This window comes from Chiloscyllium plagiosum, unplaced genomic scaffold (genome assembly GCF_037043375.1).
Source record: "Chiloscyllium plagiosum isolate Xiang-an unplaced genomic scaffold, Cpla_swu_hap1 HiC_scaffold_33, whole genome shotgun sequence".
Taxonomy (NCBI): domain Eukaryota; kingdom Metazoa; phylum Chordata; class Chondrichthyes; order Orectolobiformes; family Hemiscylliidae; genus Chiloscyllium; species Chiloscyllium plagiosum.
This window is the reverse complement of record NW_028270171.1, coordinates 24,182,546-24,200,954: the sequence shown is the minus strand read 5'-3', so window position 1 is coordinate 24,200,954 and position 18,409 is coordinate 24,182,546. Positions and strand designations below refer to the sequence as shown.

At 41.7% G+C, this 18,409-nt stretch overlaps 1 protein-coding gene across 9 annotated transcripts in view; it reads left to right on the top strand.

The window, feature by feature from the left end:
* LOC122542310 (uncharacterized) overlaps nucleotides 1-18,409 on the top strand; it is a 370,387-nt gene that overhangs the window by 249,544 nt on the left and 102,434 nt on the right. For all 9 annotated transcript variants that reach the window (XM_087978361.1, XM_087978360.1, XM_087978363.1 and 6 more), the window contains one exon: nucleotides 12,824-12,880. In XM_087978361.1, the coding sequence (XP_087834487.1) occupies nucleotides 12,824-12,880 (57 nt within the window). The remainder of the gene's footprint in view (nucleotides 1-12,823; nucleotides 12,881-18,409) is intronic.

Below are 18,409 nucleotides of genomic sequence, written 5' to 3'. Positions count from 1 at the left end.
AGTGGAGCTACTTTGGAATGGTGCCTCTCTTGCTATTTAATCAGAGTCTCTCTGTAATGGAGTGAGATTCCTGTAGGTCCTCTGTGGATTATGACTATTTTCCTCCTTTATGTATTCCCTGTTGTCTTTATTTTTTGTTTATGTCCTTTGTGCATGCATTGTTCTTTAGTTTCTGTATTGCCCTTATCCCTTTATTCATCCATGATGTTTCATTACTGCTTATTTTGTCCTTGCCTTTCAGTGGGGAATGTTCATTCTGGGGTCTATTAATCATTGTTTTAAATGTTTTTCACTGCTATTCCAATCTATTTATGATGCTTTTTTTTTCAATTTTCCACAACTTCCATTGTCACCCCCTTAAAAATCATTTCTCTATTTATGATGTGTGTTTTCCCCCCAACAATTTTAAGCTTTCTTGCATTCCTCCAGGTTTGATCTGACCTTCAACCTGGTTAAACAACCTTTTGCATTACATTTTCAATAATCAATACCTTGATTATTGAAAAAATTCAAACTATTCAATGAAGACATTTTTTTAAAGAAGGAATTTGTAAAACACCACTGACTTTTTTTTTGCAGAGGGTGTTGTTCACGAAGAGCTCATGCCAGATTAATCTGTCATGCCTGGCAATTTACAGACAGTCTTGCAAAGTTGGGAACTTAGACACGATGAACCAATGTTTGAATTCATCGTCCTGTTTCTCTTGACATTTGATTACCTGTTGATTTCTATTCCTTCCCCTCCCCCACTTCAGCCAGAACGTGACTCACTCAGAGAGCACTTTCGTCTGTCTAAAGCAAGAATTTTTGAGATTGGCCGGTTTTCAGCAGAAATATCTTTGAGTGGGATTAAACATCATATGGTTTCATTTGTCAGACCCACACGTATCTTCCAAGCAAACAAGAGTAATCCTTCACTCTTACAATGAAGCAGATCCATCCACTGACTATCATCCTGGCTCATCCTCAGAGGGCTAGCGGTGAAAAGGGGGTAGCACATTAACCCTTTAAGAGCTTCAGAACATCTTTTTCCTTTGATATTGCTTCACTTTCATAGACTGGTTGTATAGGGACATCAAAACAGGAGGAGGCAATTCAGTCCCTCAAGTCTGTTATCCCTTTCAGTCTATCTTGTATCATAATGTGTATCTTAACTGGACCTCCCACCTTGGTTCCATATTCCTTAATAAATTACATCATTTATATAAATGACTTGGATGTGAACATAGGAGGTATAGTTAGTAAGTTTGCAGATAACACCAAAATTAGAGGTGTAATGGATAGCGAAGCAAGTTACCTCAGAGTACAATGGGATCTTGATCAGATGGGCCGACGAGTTGTGCAGTGGCAGATGGACTTTAATTTAGATAAGTTGGAAAAGCAAATCAGAGCAGGACTTATACACTTAATGGTAAGGTCCTGGAGAGTGTCGCTGAACAAAAAGACCTTGGAGTGCAGGTTTATAGTTCCTTGAAAGTAGAGTCACACGTAGATAGGATAGTAAAGAAGGCATTTGGTATGCTTTCCTTTATTGATCAGAGTATTGAGAATAGGAGTTAGGAGGTCATGTTGCGGCTGTACAGACATTTGGAATATTGCGTGCAGTTCTGGTCTCCTTCCTGTCGGAAGGATGATGTGAAACCTGAAAGGGTTCAGAAAAGACTTACAAGGATGTTGCCAAGGATGAAGGATTTGAGCAATAGGGAGAAGCTGAATAGATTGGGGCTGTTTTCCCTGGAGGTTTGGAGGCTGAGGGGTGACCTTACAGAGGTTTATAAAATCATGAGGGGGATGGATAGGATAAATAGACAAAGTCTTTTCCATTGTGTGGGGGAATCCAGAATTAGAGGACATAGGTTTAGGGTGAGAGGGGAAAGATATAAAAGGGAACTAAGGGACAACCTTTTCACACAGAGGGTAGTGCATGTATGGAATGAGCTGCCAGAGGAAGTGGTGGAGGCTGGTACAATTGCAGCATTTAAAAGTCATCTGGATGGGTATATGAATAGGAATGATTTAAAGGAATATGGGTCAAGTGCTGGCAAGCAGGACTAGATTAGGTTGGGATATCTGGTCATCATGAATGAGTTGGACCGAAGGATCTGTTTCCGTGCTGTACGTCTCTATGACTAAATATCCTCACTCAACTAAATCTAACTATCGCACAATTCGGGTCTCGTGAAATAAACAAAAAAGTGCTAGAGATATTCAACTGGTCTGGAAAGAGAAACAGAGTTAATGTCTCAAGTCCAATATGACTTGAGCTCCTCAGTGGCACAGTAGTTAGCACTGCTACCTCACAGCACCAGGAACCCAGGTTAGCTTTCAACCTTGGGTGAATGTCTGTGTATAGTTTGCATATTCTCCCCATGTCTGTTGGGTTTCCTATCACAATCCAAAGATGTGCAGCTGAAGTGATTGGCCATGCTAAATTGCCCATAGTGTTCTCGGACGTGCAGGCTTACCCATGAGAAATGCAGGATTATTGGGGTATGGATCTTGGTAGGATGTTCTTCAGTGGGTTGCCATGGACTCAATGAGCTGAATGGCCTGCTTCCACACTGTAGGATTCTATGACTCTCGTATTTGGATCTAAATGAAGCTGGAAAATTCTTTTTTTTCTGCTGTTGCCACGGGTGAGAAGAATGGAGTGGAACAGATTGTGAGAGAGCCCATAGCAAAAGATGAAAGCAATGGCAGTGGTGGTAAAGGAGTGACACAGATGTAAAATAGCTGTCAATGTTAGGTGTGAAAAGGAGAAAATGGGTTCGCTTTGTGGAGAGCAAAACTAACGAATAGGAGAAAGACATGGCTCGGGAGGGTAGGGGATATCAGAAAAATGGAGGACAGAGGTCATACTCTGAAGTTATGGAACTCAATATTGGGTTCTAGAGAAAAACAAATTGAAAGAACTGTGGATGTTTGAGAAATCTCTGCAATTGGAGCAGCATCTGTGGAAAGAAATCAGAAATAATGTGTCAGGCCTAGTGACCTTTCTAGAGTTCTCTGTGCTAGATGCTGTAAAGTACAGGAGTGGAAAATGAGATGCTGCTCCTCCAGCTTGCATATTGCTTCACTGGAACACTGTAGCAGACTCAGAACAGAAATTTTAGCACAAGGGCAAGGTGGAATAGTAACCAACAAGAAGGTTGGGGTCTTTCCTGTGGACAGATCTAAGGTAAAATCCGTAAGAACTGCAGAATCTGTAAATCAGAAACAAATACAGAAATTGTTGGAAAAGCTCATTAGGTTTGGCAAGAAATGTGGAGAGAAATCAGAGTTTAACATTTCAGGTTTAGTGACCCTTCCTCAGATTTCTCTCCACAGATGCTGCCAGTCCTGCTGAGCCTTTCTAGCAATTTCTGTTCTTGTGACAGATTTGAAGTGTTCCACAAAGCAATCACCCAGTATGTGTTTACTTGTCAACTACTGCAAGCAGTGAATACACTAAACTGGATTGAAAGAAGTGCAAGTAAAATACTTGTGTTTTTCTTCATGGGATGTAGGCTTCACTGACTGGGCCAGCATTTGTCGCTATCTCTAACTGACTTCGCGGAGGCAGTGACAAGCTGCCTTCATGTACCATTGAAATCCATGTGGTGAGCACACACAGTGTTGTTGAGAATTTGATACAGTGAAGGAATGGCGATAAAGATCAGAAGATGATGAGTGGCTTTTAATAGGGACTTCTTGGTGACAATGGCTGGAATTGGCCCTTTGGGAATAAGATAGTGAGATAACTTCAAGCTCTTCAAGTTGTTGGAACTGCACTCAGAGTATTCCACCACAGTCCTGACTTTTGTCTTGGACAGACTTTGAACACCAGGAGATAAGTTACTCACAAATAACAAACATACACATTAGGAGCCTCCACTGCTCTCCGGGGAAGAGAACGCCACAAAACAACACTCGGGGATGGGGGGGGGGGGTGAGAAAAAACTCATCTTCATCTTAAGTGAGCGGCCCTTTATTTTTAAACTGTCTCCTGGATCAAGCCTCTCAGCATATGCCTTGTCAGTTACCATCAGGATCTTTTATTTTTCAACAGGATCACATCTCTTTCTCCTAAATACCAGTTGGTACAAAGTACCAATGTCTACATTATGGACTACTTTATATTCACAATTTTTTGTGGTTGGACCAATTTAATTTCTGGTCAATCCCAGGATGTTGATAGCATTGATAGGTGATGGTAATGCTATTGAGTGTCTCGCAGAGGTGATTATGTGCCCTCTTCAGAGATGAATGGCAGAGTCATTGACATGGTGCAAATGTTACACACTGTTATCAACTAAAGCCTAAGTGTTATCCATGTGGTTCTGTAGTTGTCACAGACGTTTTCAGTATCTGAGGAATTGTAAATAGTAGAAAGTGAGGACTGCAGATGCTGGAGATCAGAGCTGAAAAATGTGTTGCTGGAAAAGCGCAGCACGTCAGGCAGCATCAAAGGAGCAGGAGAATCGATGTTTCGGGCATAATCGATGTTATGCCCGAAACGTCGATTCTCCTGCTCCTTTGATGCTGCCTGAAGTGCTGCGCTTTTCCAGCAACACATTTTTCAGAATTGTAAATAGTACTGAGCATGGTGTAATTATCAGCAAACATCCCCACTTTAGTTGTTAATGTGGAGGGAAAGTCATTGGTTTGTAGTAGGTATGACTCCAAACCAGTGGGGGGTTTTCCCCTTGATTCCTTTGAATTAACTTTTACTAATGCCTCTTGATGTCTTAATGTTGAGGGCTGTCACTTTTACCTCCGCTTTGGAATTCAGTTCTTCTGTCAGTGTTTGCACCAAAACTATCAAGAGATCTAAAACTGAGCAGTCCTGGCAGCATTGGGTTTAACCTTGCCAAACGAATGTGTAATTGGATTGGAGGTAGGAGACAGAGTATTGGGATAAAGTGACCGAACCCTGACAGTAATGATGTGACAGTGTTCCCCAGGGATCTGTTACAATCCAGCAAATTTTTCACTGAAAACCTTAGATGAAGGAATAATGAGTTTGATATCTATATTTGCAGAAAACACTAATCTAGGAGACTTGGTGAGTTATGTAGCTGAGAGCAGGAAGTTACATGGGAATATGGACAGATAGCTCAAGTGAGTCAGAAAATTGGCAGATGGTGTTCAATGTGGGGAAGTATGAGGTCATCAACTTCAAATCCAAGAGAGACAAATTGGGATAGTTTCCAAATGGCAAGAGATTCTGAACTGTAGAGCAGCAAGGATTTGGGCATTCATGCATACAACTCACAATCAACATAGGAATATTAAAAAATAGGAACGTTTGGCCTTTCAATCCTGCACCTCCTACTGAACAATCCAGCCTTGACAGTCCTCTACAGTAAAGAATTTCCACAGATTTCCCTATCCTCTGAAAGAAGAAATTCCTTCTCATCTGGGTCTTAACTGGGTTATCTCTTATTCCAAGGACAAATCCACTATTCCACCCCCTTTTTAAAATGAAAGGGGATGCAACCTCTACAAATCTATCCTGTCAAGCTCGTGAGAATCTTAAATATTTCAGTAGGGTCGCCTCTTATTCTTCTCAACTCCAATGAGTACAGGGCAAACCTACTCAACATCTCCTCATAAGAAAATTCCTCTTTAGACAGGATCAATCTAATGCACTTCTCTGTACCGGCATTGGAGGCAGTCCAACTTTCCTTAGATAAAGGGCCCAAAACTGTTCATAGTATTCCAGGTGTGATCTGACTAGTGCCTTATAATAGTTTGAGCAAAACTTCTCTATCTTTATACTCCAATCCTTTTGAAATAAACATTCCTCAATTCTAAATTCCCACACTTTCCTAATTTCTGTTCATTCACTTGATTCTCAAAATTTTTTGACCTCCGCCTTGAATGCATTCAGTGACTGAGCACTCAGTGACTGCAGATGAGAATTCCAAAGAGTCACAACTTGTTGAACAAAGAACTTCCTTCTTGTTTCTGTCCCAAAACCCCTTACTCTGAGACTGTGACTCCATACTCTAGATTCCCAGGCCAGGGGAAGGATTTTCTCAACAGACAAATTTCTTAAAAAACTTATGTGCAATTCTGGTATCCTTCCTGTCGGAAGTCTGTTGTGAAACCTGAAAGGGTTCAGAAAAGACTTACAAGGATGTTGCCAAGGATGGAGTATTTGAACTATAGGGAGAAGCTGAATAGGTTGGGGCTGTTTTCCCTGGAGCTTTGGAGGCTGAGGGATGACCTTGCAAAGATTTATAAAATCATGAGGGGCATGGATAGGATAAATAGACAAAGTCTTTTCCATTGCGTGGGGGAATCCATAATTAGAGGACATAGGTTTAGAGTGAGAGGGGAAAGATATAAAAGGAAACTAAGGGGCAACTTTTTCATACATAGAGTGGTGTGTGTATGGAATGAGCTGCCAGAGGAAGTGGTGGAGGCTGGTACAATTGCAGCATTTAAAAGGCATTTGGTTGGGTAACTGAATAGGAAGGGTTTGGAGGGATAAGGACTAAGCAATGGCAAACAGGACTAGATTAGGTTGGGATATCTGGTCATCATGGATGAGTTGGACCGAAGGATCTGTTTCCGTGCTGTACATCTCTATGACTTGACAACATATATGTTTCAGTGGTATCAACTCTCATTCTTCTAAACTGTGGGGAATTTAGGCCAAGCCTGCTCAATCTCTCCTCATAGGACAGTTGTCTCTTCACAGGAGCCAATCTAGTGAACCATTGCAGTGCTCACTGTACAAGTATGAAAGAAGAATCAAAAAGGTTAATAGAAGGTTGGTCTTTATATCAGTAGGGTGAGAATATAAAGGGCAGGATATTGGGTTCAGTTTTGGAAAGTGTTGGTCATATTCTACCTTGAGAAATGTTCCATCTTTTTAATAAATAAAGCTGGAATGTAAGGCTAGGCTCAGTAAAGGTGACCATGATAGCTATCATTGATTGTTGTAAAACCCATCTGGTTTACTAATGCCCTTCAGGGAAGAAAGTCTGCCATCCTTATCCATTGTAGACTCATTATAATGTGCCTGATACATAAGTCATGATTTGGAGATGCTGGTGTTGGACTGGGGTGTACAAAGTTACAAATCACACAACACCAGGACCGCTGCTCCTTTGTCAACCACCTGATGAAGGAGCGGTGCTCCGAAAGCTAGTGCTTCCAATTAAACCTGTTAGACTATAACTTGGTGTTGTGTGATTTGTAACTTTGATTCATAAGTGTTCTCCAAAGATGATCAGCAACAGTTGTTGACCTTGTCAATGATGCTCACATCCCTTTCACCACTTCAAGACTTCCCAAAATACTTTGTGACTGATGTGTAGTCACTGTTGTCATTCAGGAAATGCAGCAGCTAATTTGCATACAGCAAACACCTGTAAACAGCCACGAGATTATAATCAGATAATCTGTAATGTTGATCAATATCAACCAGGACACCACATTATCTCACTTCTTCAAAAGACTTACTATGGGACTATTTATCTGCACAGAACTTTAGTTTAACATGCCATCCAAAAGATGGATGCATCAAACAATGCTGTACTCTTTGTACTATACTGGGTGGGCTAGCCTAGGTAGCGTGCCCAAACTTGTGCTTGGGGGGGTGGGGCGGGCTTGAACCTGCAACCTTCACAGTGTTCTCCCCACTGAGCCATAGGTGACAGTTGTAGTATCTAATTTGTTGTCTCCCCACAACCCTCTTCTAAATATACAGCCTATTAGACTGATAATTTGACAAGCTGAAATGGGAAAGTAAACAGGACATAAATGCCAAATGCTCCCCGTCACCTGAAGTGGAGGTATGGTACCACCATGTGCTTTCACCAACTAAATCAACTGAAGGCCAAACTCAAAATGACCATCCTCCCTCTGCCCATAGATAGCTGGCACAGAATGCAGATCAAAAGACCATCTTGTTGGTGCCTATTGAATATTTTCACTGGCAAATACAGTATTTGAGCACAGGAGTGGCATGTATTCCAATTCTCACATGGAAATAGGGGGTTCTAATTGTATCCTGCATATTCTCTATTTTAGAGGTGGGCAGTTGCAGTGTGACTCTACTTGATCGGCTGACTTACAGTTCTGACCTAAGCTGTCTTTGTTTTGGAGGCTGCTGTATACCTAGCTGGAGGTGGGACTGTCACTCACAGACTAATGCGGCAAACAGTACAAGTTGAGGTTATTACATTTTATTAACAGGGCAGGAGTTTTACCAGTGATAAATGTTCCATCCATGGAGTATCAGAGACTAGCAGGCCTTCTGTGTCACAAAGTTGTGGGGGGAGATGGGTGAGTTTTATAGCAAGTAAAGAAAGCACCTCTAATTACTGCACTTCTTCAGCACAGCACTGAAAGTGGAAACCTAAATACTGGGCACTAGATTCTGCTGTTTGATTTGAACCCATAGTCTTATGACTCAGGCAAGAATGCTACCCATTGAAGTGTGACCCACTGTGGAGAGTAGGTCTTTGAGGAGCAGGGAGGAGGGCATTGGAAAAGTCAGCTTTGGACATTGCAAATATGAGGGTCATAACCAGCATTCCCCTAAGTACTTTTCCTACCACGCAGACCTCCAAGGTCCATGCACAGCAGCGACTTCTGAAACCAAAGTCAATTCAGTGAACAGTATGCAGAAGTTGGAGCAGCTGCGGTAGAGTGCAGTTTAGAGGGAACATTGTTAAATTTCTGATTGTGTCTTTAAGGTAAAATGAAGAGAATTCTGCGACCTATTGAGGTCTGCCTGACAACAGGTCTGGGTGATACAGCTGTTGGAGGTCAACGGGCGACTCAGGTTGTTTGTGAGAAAGAAACAACTCTATGGTGTTCACATTCGGAGACAATGGCAGCAGTATCTCTATTTACAGTGGTTACACTGATCACCTCGCAAAATTCAAAAGGATTTGAGAATGTTGGATTGTAAACATTAGATTAGATTAGATTAGATTACGTTACAGTGTGGAAACAGGCCCTTCGGCCCAACAAGTCCACACCGACCCGCCGAAGCGTAACCCACCCATACCCCTACATTTACCCCTTATCTAACACTACGGGCAATTTAGCATGGCCAATTCACCTGACATGCACATCTTTGGACTGTGGGAGGAAACCGGAGCGCCCGGAGGAAACCCACGCAGACACGGGGAGAACGTGCAAACTCCACACAGTCAGTCGCCTGAGACGGGAATTGAACCCGGGTCTCTGGCGCTGCGAGGCAGCAGTGCTAACCACTGTGCCTCCGTGCCGCCCTTAAAATATCCAACGTATTTAATTTCATTGGATTTCCAAGGTTAGCTAATCAGTATTTCTACTTCAGTACAAGGTCCATGTGATTGATGTTACCGTGGAGATGGGCTTTGAGGGGAAAGGGTTACCTCTAAAATTTATAGACACAGAAATGTGCCAGGATCTGGGAGAGAGAGAACCATCTAATGGGCTCACACCCCGACTGAAAACATTTGTGAGGAAGATTCACCCAAGAATTGCAATGAAAGGCTCTCAGTGAGAAATATAGTTTGAAGTTAAAGTTACAGAACTGCGAAAGGAAAAGGATAGAAGTAACACCTCAGGAGCTGAGCTACTTGAGGGAAAGTGTAAGGCATACCTGTGAAGCGGTATTTAAGATTCTTTCGGAAGAAGGAGTATGTTTTGATCTGGAGTTAAATTATAAATTGACTATGCAAAAAGTGTTTAGTCAATACTACTCTTGGTCTGTGATAATAAAAGTCATAAAATGTGAATCTTTTTCATGTCATCCTTTCAGCTATCAAATGTAAATTTCACTTCCTTTTATTTTGCAAGTCATTAATCTCTATGGGGATCAGATCATGAGCCAACAGAAGTACGGCATAAAGTCTTGCCCAGTGGTGAGACTGAGCTAATCGCACAGAGGACTGATGTAAGAGAATTGTGTGCACAGAGACCTTGGGTCTTTGTGACTGTGCTATTGAAAGCATTTGTCCTGCTGCAGTTTGAACAAGCTTTTGGTCAATTGTCTCAATTCTGTACACCTAATTGTGTCTCTGTGCAAATTTTATTTGGTTACATTCCTGTGAGGTGTCTTGGGACATTTCAGTATGTTTGAAAATCCTGTCCAAAAGCAAGTCGTTGTGTTCTGATGATGCTTAAGGAAGGTGGTCTTGCTTTGAGTGTTGCCATGGTGACAGTGGATGCCTTTTTGGCACAAAAAGGATTCCTGTCTGGCACAAAAATGAAATTGTAAAGGTGGCCCAACCATGGCTAACAATGGAAATTGCCATGGGAATGCATTAGGGAATAGTCGTCGCCAAAGTGTTTGTTAAGTTGAATCGACTGCATTGTCTGTACATGTGGATAAAGAGTGGAGCTGAAAAAAGTACAGCCGGTCAAGCAGCATCAGAAGAGAAGGGGAGTCGACATTTCAGGTTGGAACCTTGCAGCAGGCCAGTATATGTTGAAAAATGCGGTGCTGGAAAAACACAGCAGGACAGGCAGCATCCGAGGAGCAGGAGAATCGACGTTTCGGGCATAAGCCCTTCTTCAGGAATGAGGCTTTTGTGCCAAGCGGGTAGTATATGTGCCGTTTGCGGTGAACAGAGCCCTCTATTTGAATATATGTAAATATAGCAACAATACCATGTACATATCTGATAGCAGCAGCTTGTCTGGATTGCTGTGATATCATGATAAATGGACATGTCATCTGTAATCATTGAACTTATAAATTCATGTAGTTGATTTCAGCTTTTACAATACCATATGTGCTCAAATAAAAGGTTTCAGGGTTTTAACCATTTCCTGCGGCAGTTTCTGTGGCAACAAAACTGGTCATCACGTTCCCCCTGGGATGACATACCTCTGGGAGTAAGCCGCCAGAGCTGTGGTGGTGATAAACAGCCACAAGACTCAGATTTATATGCTCGAGTGACACTAACTGTTGGAAGTCTGTTGAAGTCACATTTTCACAGAACTCCAAGTGTGGCTAAGCCGACACTGTGTATACAAGTTTTCCTTTATTCATTCATGGAATGTAGGTATCTCTGTCTAAACCAGCTTTTATTGCGCATTCCTAATTGCTCACAGGGCAATTAAGAGTCAGATACATTGCTGTGGGTCTGAAGTCACATGTAGGCCAGACTAGGTAAGGATAGTAGTTTCCTTCTCTAAGGTTTAATGTAACTTCTGTTTTTCAATTCTGTCCCCCTAAAAAGGAACCTGTGGTTTTAACAATCTGCACTGTTACCTTGAGTTATTTCTGCATCCATATGGGGAGTTTACATGTCAGGCAGAGAACAGCTGAAGTTAAGAGAGTTGGGGTCTTGTGGAGACACAGGGCATTGAAGCTTTTGCTAACACTCTTCCTGATGGGAACTAAACCTGTCAGCAGCAATATAGTTTGTTAACATTTCTCAAATCTCTGATAACACTGGAAAAGTATGTTGTAATTTGTGAAAATCCATTCAATATGGTTTTATTTGGCCTCCTGAAAAATGTTAACCCCAGTGTCTGAGCTTTGCTTTTCACTCACTGTTTGAAACCTGCTCTTTGAAAGTTGTCATCTGGTGGTTATGGGTTTCTCTTCATGGCATGTGGGCATCACTGGCTGGGCTGGCAATTATTACTCATCCCTAAAAAGCGTAGGTACACACACACGCTCCCTCCCTCCAGGATTTTGCCCTAGCGACAATGAAGAAGTGGAAAAATATTTCCAGGCCAGGATGGTCTATGGCATGGAGGGAATCTGTTGCCTGTCTCTGTTAATGCTGCCTTGAAAATGTCAGCAAATTTGATATCCTGTTATGCCTGGTGAAAGGTCTGATAGATGGAGGGGTGTCTCACTAAGTGTTGTAAACTGGAAAAATTATAATTACACCCATTAATGCTGCATCAGTATTTGTAGTTTAACTTTGATTCCACCTCCAGAACCAGCCCTGACAGACCTATTTATATAGCAATTATAGTATCATAAAATATCCCAACAGTTAGTCCAAATCCAACTTCCCCCTCTTGCCACCTCTTCGAGCTCTCTAGAATTTCACTTTGGTAATTGCCCTGCCCAGACTTAAGGGCAATTTAATAACAATGTTCAAAATTACAAGGAGTAACACAGAAAAAATTACTTCCAGTGACAGGGGGATTGATAACCAGGCGACAAAGACTTCAGATAATTGGCATACAAACAAGGAGAAGGTGGGGAGATTTTCTTCTTAATCATTCATGGAAAATGAGCCTCACAGGCAAGACCATCATTTATTACCCATCCCTAATATTTAATCTACTCTGTTATAACCTGGACTGCAGTATCTGAAAGGATGAAGGAAGTAGATTCCATAGTGACTTTAAAAAGGGAATTGGATATATCACTTAGAAAAGAGCAGCAACATGGAGAAAGAACATAGAGCAGGAATAGGCTATTCAGCCCCTCAGTACTGCAACACCATACTAGATCATGGCTGATCATTTATCTTAACACCATTTTCATGCACTATCCCACTTCCCTTGATTATTAGGATCTAGAAATCTATCAATCCCTGTCTTGACTATACTCAATGACAGAGCATCCTCAGCCCTCTGGGTAGAAAATTCCAAAGATTCACCCACCTCTGAGTAAAGAAATTCCTCTTCATTTCTGTCCTCAATGTCTTGGGAGTGATACTAAGTGATTCCCTCTTTCAAAGTGATAGTGCAGGTACAAAGAACTGAATGCCCTCCATCTTATCTCTAAATAATGGCCTACCAAAATAAGCCTTCCATTTTATAGAAACAAACTTCACTTGTTGAAGAACTTTGGTCAGCTAATTTGTGTAACTTCATTTAATTGAGTAAAGTGTTGATCATCTTTTTTTTCAACTTTCAGCCAGATCTCCTGAACTTCAAGAAGGGCTGGATGTCCATTCTCGATGCTCACGGTGAGGTGAGTGTACATCTACAAAGTTGTACTCTGCAATTTTTCACAGAAGAATTAATTGTCATTATGTCTTTGTCAATTAATCCAGCTAATCTACTGTCAGCATTTTCAATCTTTTTTTGAACACCCTAATGCCTTTTTTCTCAGTTGTTAACATAGATTTGACAGGACCCTGGGGAGTGTTGTCAAATAGAGAGACCTAGACATTCAGGTACATAGTTCTTTTGAAAGTTGCATCATAAGTAGATGGGTGGTAAAGAAGACATTTAGCATGTCTTCATTGCTCAGTCCATTGAGTATAGGAGTTGGGATATCATATTGCGGTTGTACAGAACATTGGTGAGGCCACTTTTGGATTACTGTGTACAGTTTTGTTCACCCTGCTAGAGGAGGGATATTACTAAGTTAGAGAAAGTGCAAAAAAGATTTGTAAGAATGTTACCAGGAATGGAGGGTTTGAGTTATAAGGAGAGGCTGGATACACGGGACTTTTTTCACTGGAATGTAGGAAGTTGAGGGGTGACCTTACAGATATTTAGAAAAACATGAGGGGCAGAGACAAGTTGAGTGGCAAAAGTCTAGCGTAGGGGATTTTAAAACTAGAGTGCATATTTTTTAAGGTGAGAGGAGAAAGATTTGAAACAGACCTCATTGCAACTTTTTCACACAGAGCGTGTTTGCATGTGGAATGAACTGCCAGAGGAAAAGGTAGATGCAGGAACAGTGACAATATTTGGACAGATACATGAATAGGAAAGGTTTAGAGGGATATTGGCCAATTGCAGGCAGATGGGACTGATTTTTGTTTGGGAAACTTGGTCAGCATGGACGAGTTGGACTGAAGGATCTGTTTCCATGCTGTGTGAATCTGGATCTATGACTGAATGACTCCGTGACTCAATGAATCTGTCACTAAATCTACTTTGGAAGTGGCCATTGACTGCACTCTCACTCCAATGTTGATAATAATTTGGATTTCTGTCGGATTCTGTACTAGGCAATAAACTTTTGAAGATGATAGCATAGGGTGAGAAGACTGTTTAAAAAGCATGAGTTATTTTAGTTAAATCATAATTTGATAGCACCAGACTTGAGTACTACTGAATAAAAACAAACATTTTGTCAAAGGTTTTTGTCTGGCAATTAACAGGACTTTTTCTTTTCATTCATGGGATGTGGGCATAGCAGGCTATTTATTGTCCATCTCTAATTGCTGAGCGGGCAGTCCAGAGTCAACCAAATATTTGAGGGTCTGGAGTCACATGTAGGCTAGACCAGGTGAAGACAACCGTTTCCTTCCCTAAAATACATTAGTGAACCAGGTGGATTGTTCCGACAATTGGCAAAGGTTTCATGATCATCATGAGACTCTTAATTTGATAGGATATCAATGTAAAGGAGTACAAAGTTTTTATACTGATAACTTGGGAAGTGGGTCCTGATTGGTTAAGTGATGACTGACAGTTAACTGTCAAGCTTTGTTGAAGTTTAAACCATGCAGTTTTACTTTGGTCATGGCATTGCCCTGAAGAATGACCCACAGAATGGCTTATTTTCTTAAGTTGAAACAGGCACAATGTCTGTTCCTTTTATCTACAACATGCAACTCCAGGCTATCAGCAATCTGATTGACTTTTCTACTGTCCTCAGAAAGGCCCTAGTAAGTCCTTAGTTCAAAAGTAATCAGGCATAGGCAACAAATGCTGAGCCCACATCTATATAATAAAAAAAATTAATCACTCTTTCAAAGAGCTAGTACATGTGCCTGATTAAAACTTAAATAAGCCTGTTGCTGGCTCTTAGAATTCAAGCACCTGAATTCCTTTGTCCAACTGTGATCGGGTGGTTCTGTGAGAAGACCTTTATAAGAGTGGGAAGTCATTCACTGTACAGTTAGTAAAGAGCATGGTCAGTGTGAATGAGATTGCAGCAAAGTGAGACAAAAGATGAGTGAGTTACTGATTATATTGTTGGCAATTTGGCTCAAAGTGGAATCTAGTGCAAAGGGGGAGAGAGATGCTTTAATTAGGATTTACTGCAAGAAGTAACTTCTCCAGAATGAGAGGTGAGTCAGAGAGAATAAAAGGCATGGATTGAGAGACCAGCCAGTCGTCAGAGCATAGATGGAGTGACGTCACAAACCACAGTGTGATGTGAGGACAGGGAAAGAAACTGACTGATGATTAGGATTGGTGAATGTTTCTAACCTTCAACGTAAAAACAAGGTCGTCAGTTTGTGTTTAGGCCTCCAGTATTTTCTTCTCTCTTAAAAATAACTGCTTAAGTATAAGGTTGATAATGGTTAAAAATTACGCAACACCAGGTTATAGTCCAACAGGTTTAATTAGAAGCACTAGCTTTCAGAGCGCTGCTCCTTCATCAAGTGGTTGTGGAGTACACAATTGTAAGGCACAGAATTTATAGCAAAAGTTCAATATCTTACAATTGTGTACTCCACAACCATCTGATGAAGGAGCAGCGATCCAAAAGCTAGTGCTTCCAATTAAACCTGTTGGACTATAACCTGGTGTTGTGTGATTTTTAACTTTGTACACCCCAGTCCAACACCGGCATCTCCAAATTGTTGATAATGGTGAGGAGTTTTCTTTTCTGTTTATAATATCATTAGTGTGAAACGTAAATAGCAAGGAATTTCGAGTAATTAATCTATAACTTAAATTCAATACTAATGGTATTGAATTTAATCTGTAGTGTTTGCACCTCAAGGAATTTCAGATCCAAGTTGAGGATTTAGAAACCAAGTTGCAGACATTGCTGCATGTTGGGGAAAGGTACCTGGACACTTTGCTCCAGACGGTGGTCATTAGACAAGAGACAATAGGTGCAGGAGTAGGCCATTCTGCCCTTCGAGCCTGCACCACCATTCATTATGATCATGGCTGATCATCCTCAATCAGTATCCTGTTCCTGCCTTATCTCCATAACCCATGATACCACTATCCTTGAGGGCTCTATCCAACTCTTTCTTAAACAAATCCAGAGACTGGGCCTCCACTGCCCTCTGAAGCAGAGCATTCCACACACCCACCGCTCTCTGGGTAAAGAAGTTTCTCTTCATCTCTGTTCTAAGTGGCCTACACCTTATTTTTAAACTGTGTCCTCTGGTTCCGGACTCCCCATCAGCGGAAACCTGTTTCCTGCCTCCACAATGTCCAATCCTTTAATCTTATACGTCTCAATCAGATCCCCTCTCAGCTTTCTAAACGCAAGGGTATACAAGCCCAGTCGCTTCAATCTTTCTACGTAAGATAGTCCCACCATTCCAGGAATTGACCTCGTGAACCTACGCTGCACTCCCTCAATAGCCAGAATGTCTTTCCTCAAATTTGGAGACCAGAACTGCACACAGTATTCCAGGTGCGGTCTCACCAGGGCCCTGTACAGCTGATGAAGAACCTCTTTGCTTCTATACTCAATCCCTCTTGGTATGAAGGCCAGCATGCTATTAGCTTTCTTCACTACCTGCTTTACCTGCATGCTGGCCTTCATTGACTGGTGTACAAGAACACCCAGATGTCTTTGTACTGCTCCTTTACCTAACTTGACTCCATTTAGGTAGTAATCTGCCTTCCTGTTCTTGCCACCAAAGTGGATAACCATACATTTATCCACATTAAACTGCATCTGCCATGCATCTGTCCACTCACCTAATCTGTTCAAGTCACCCTGTAATCTCCTAACATCCTCTCCACATTTCACCCTGCCACCCAGCTTTGTGTCATCAGCAAATTTGCTAATGTTACTATTAATACCATCTTCTATATCGTTAATATATATTGTAAAAAGCTGCGGTCCTAGCACTGATCCCTGCGGTACCCCACTGGTCACCGCCTGCCATTCTGAAAGGGAGCCGTTTATCACTACTCTTTGTTTCCTGTCAGCCAACCAGTTTTCAATCCAAGTCAGTACTTTGCCCCCAATACTATGTGCCCTAATTTTGCTCACTAACCACCTATGTGGGACTTTATCAAAGGTTTTCTGAAAGTCCAGGTACACTACATCCACTGGATCTCCCTTGTCCATCTTCAGAGTTACATCCTCAAAAAATTCCAGAAGATTAGTCAAGCATAATTTCCCCTTCATAAATCCATGCTGACTCTGACCTATCCTGTTACTGCTATCCAGATGTGTCGTAATTTCATCCTTTATAATAGACTCCAGCATCTTTCCCACCACTGAGGTCAGACTAACTGGTCTATAATTTCCTGCTTTCTCTCTCGCTCCTTTCTTAAAAAGTGGTACTACATTAGCCACCCTCCAATTCGCAGGAACTGATCCTGAATCTATCGAACTCTGGAAAATAATCACCAACACATCCACGATTTCTCGAGCCACCTCCTTCAGTACCCTGGGATGTAGGCCATCAGGCCTCGGGGACTTATCAGCCTTCAGACCTAACAGTCTCTCCAACATGAATTCCTTGCAAATATAAATTCCCTTCAGTTCAGGTCCTTCAGCCACCGTTACCTCTGGGAGATTGCTTGGATCTTCCCCAGTGAACACAGACCTGAAGTACCAATTCAACTCTTCTGCTATTTCTTTATTCCCTTTAATATATTCCCCTGTTTCTGTCTTCAAGGGCCCAATTTTAGTCTTAACCATTTTTTTCTCTTTCACGTACCTAAAAAAAGCTTTTACTATCCTCCTTTATATTTTTGGCCAGTTTATCTTCGTACCTCATTTTTTCTCTGCGTATTTCCTTCTTAGTAATCCTCTGTTGTTCTTTAAAAGCTTCCCAGTCCTCCGTTTTCCCACTCATCTTTACTATGTTATACTTTTTCTCTTTTGACTTTATATGTTTCTTAACTTCCCTTGTCAGCCACGGCCACCCCTGCCTCCTCATAGGATCTTTCTTCCTTTTTGGAATGAACTGATCCTGCATCTTCTGCATTATACACAGAAATATCTGCCATTGTTCCTCCACTGTCATCCCTGCTAAGGTATTGCACCATTGAAATTTGGCCAGCTCCTACCTCATAGCTCCATAGTTCCCTTTATTCAACTGAAATATTGTCACTACCGATTGTACTCTCTCCATTTCAAATTGCAGATTGAAGCTTATTGTATTATGGTCACTACCTCCTAATGGCTCCTTCACTTCGAGGTCCCTGATCAACATCTGGTTCGTTGCACAATACCAGATCCAGAATTGCATTCTCCCTGGTCGGCTCTAGCACCAGCTGTTCTAAGAATCCATCTCTGAGGCACTCCACAAAGTCTCTTTCTTGAGGTCCAATACCATCCTGATTCTCCCAGTCTACCTGCATGTTGAAATCCCCCATAACAACTGTAGTAACATCTTTGCGACAGGCCAATTTCAGCTCCTTATTCAACTTACACCCTACATTCATACTACTGTTTGGGGGCCTATAGATAACTCCCAAGGGGGTCTTTCTACCCTTAGAATTTCTCAGCTCTATCCATACTGACTCTACATCCCCTGATTCTAGGTCCCCCCGCGCAAGGGACTGAATATCATCCCTTACCAACAGGGCCACCCCATCCCCTCTGCCC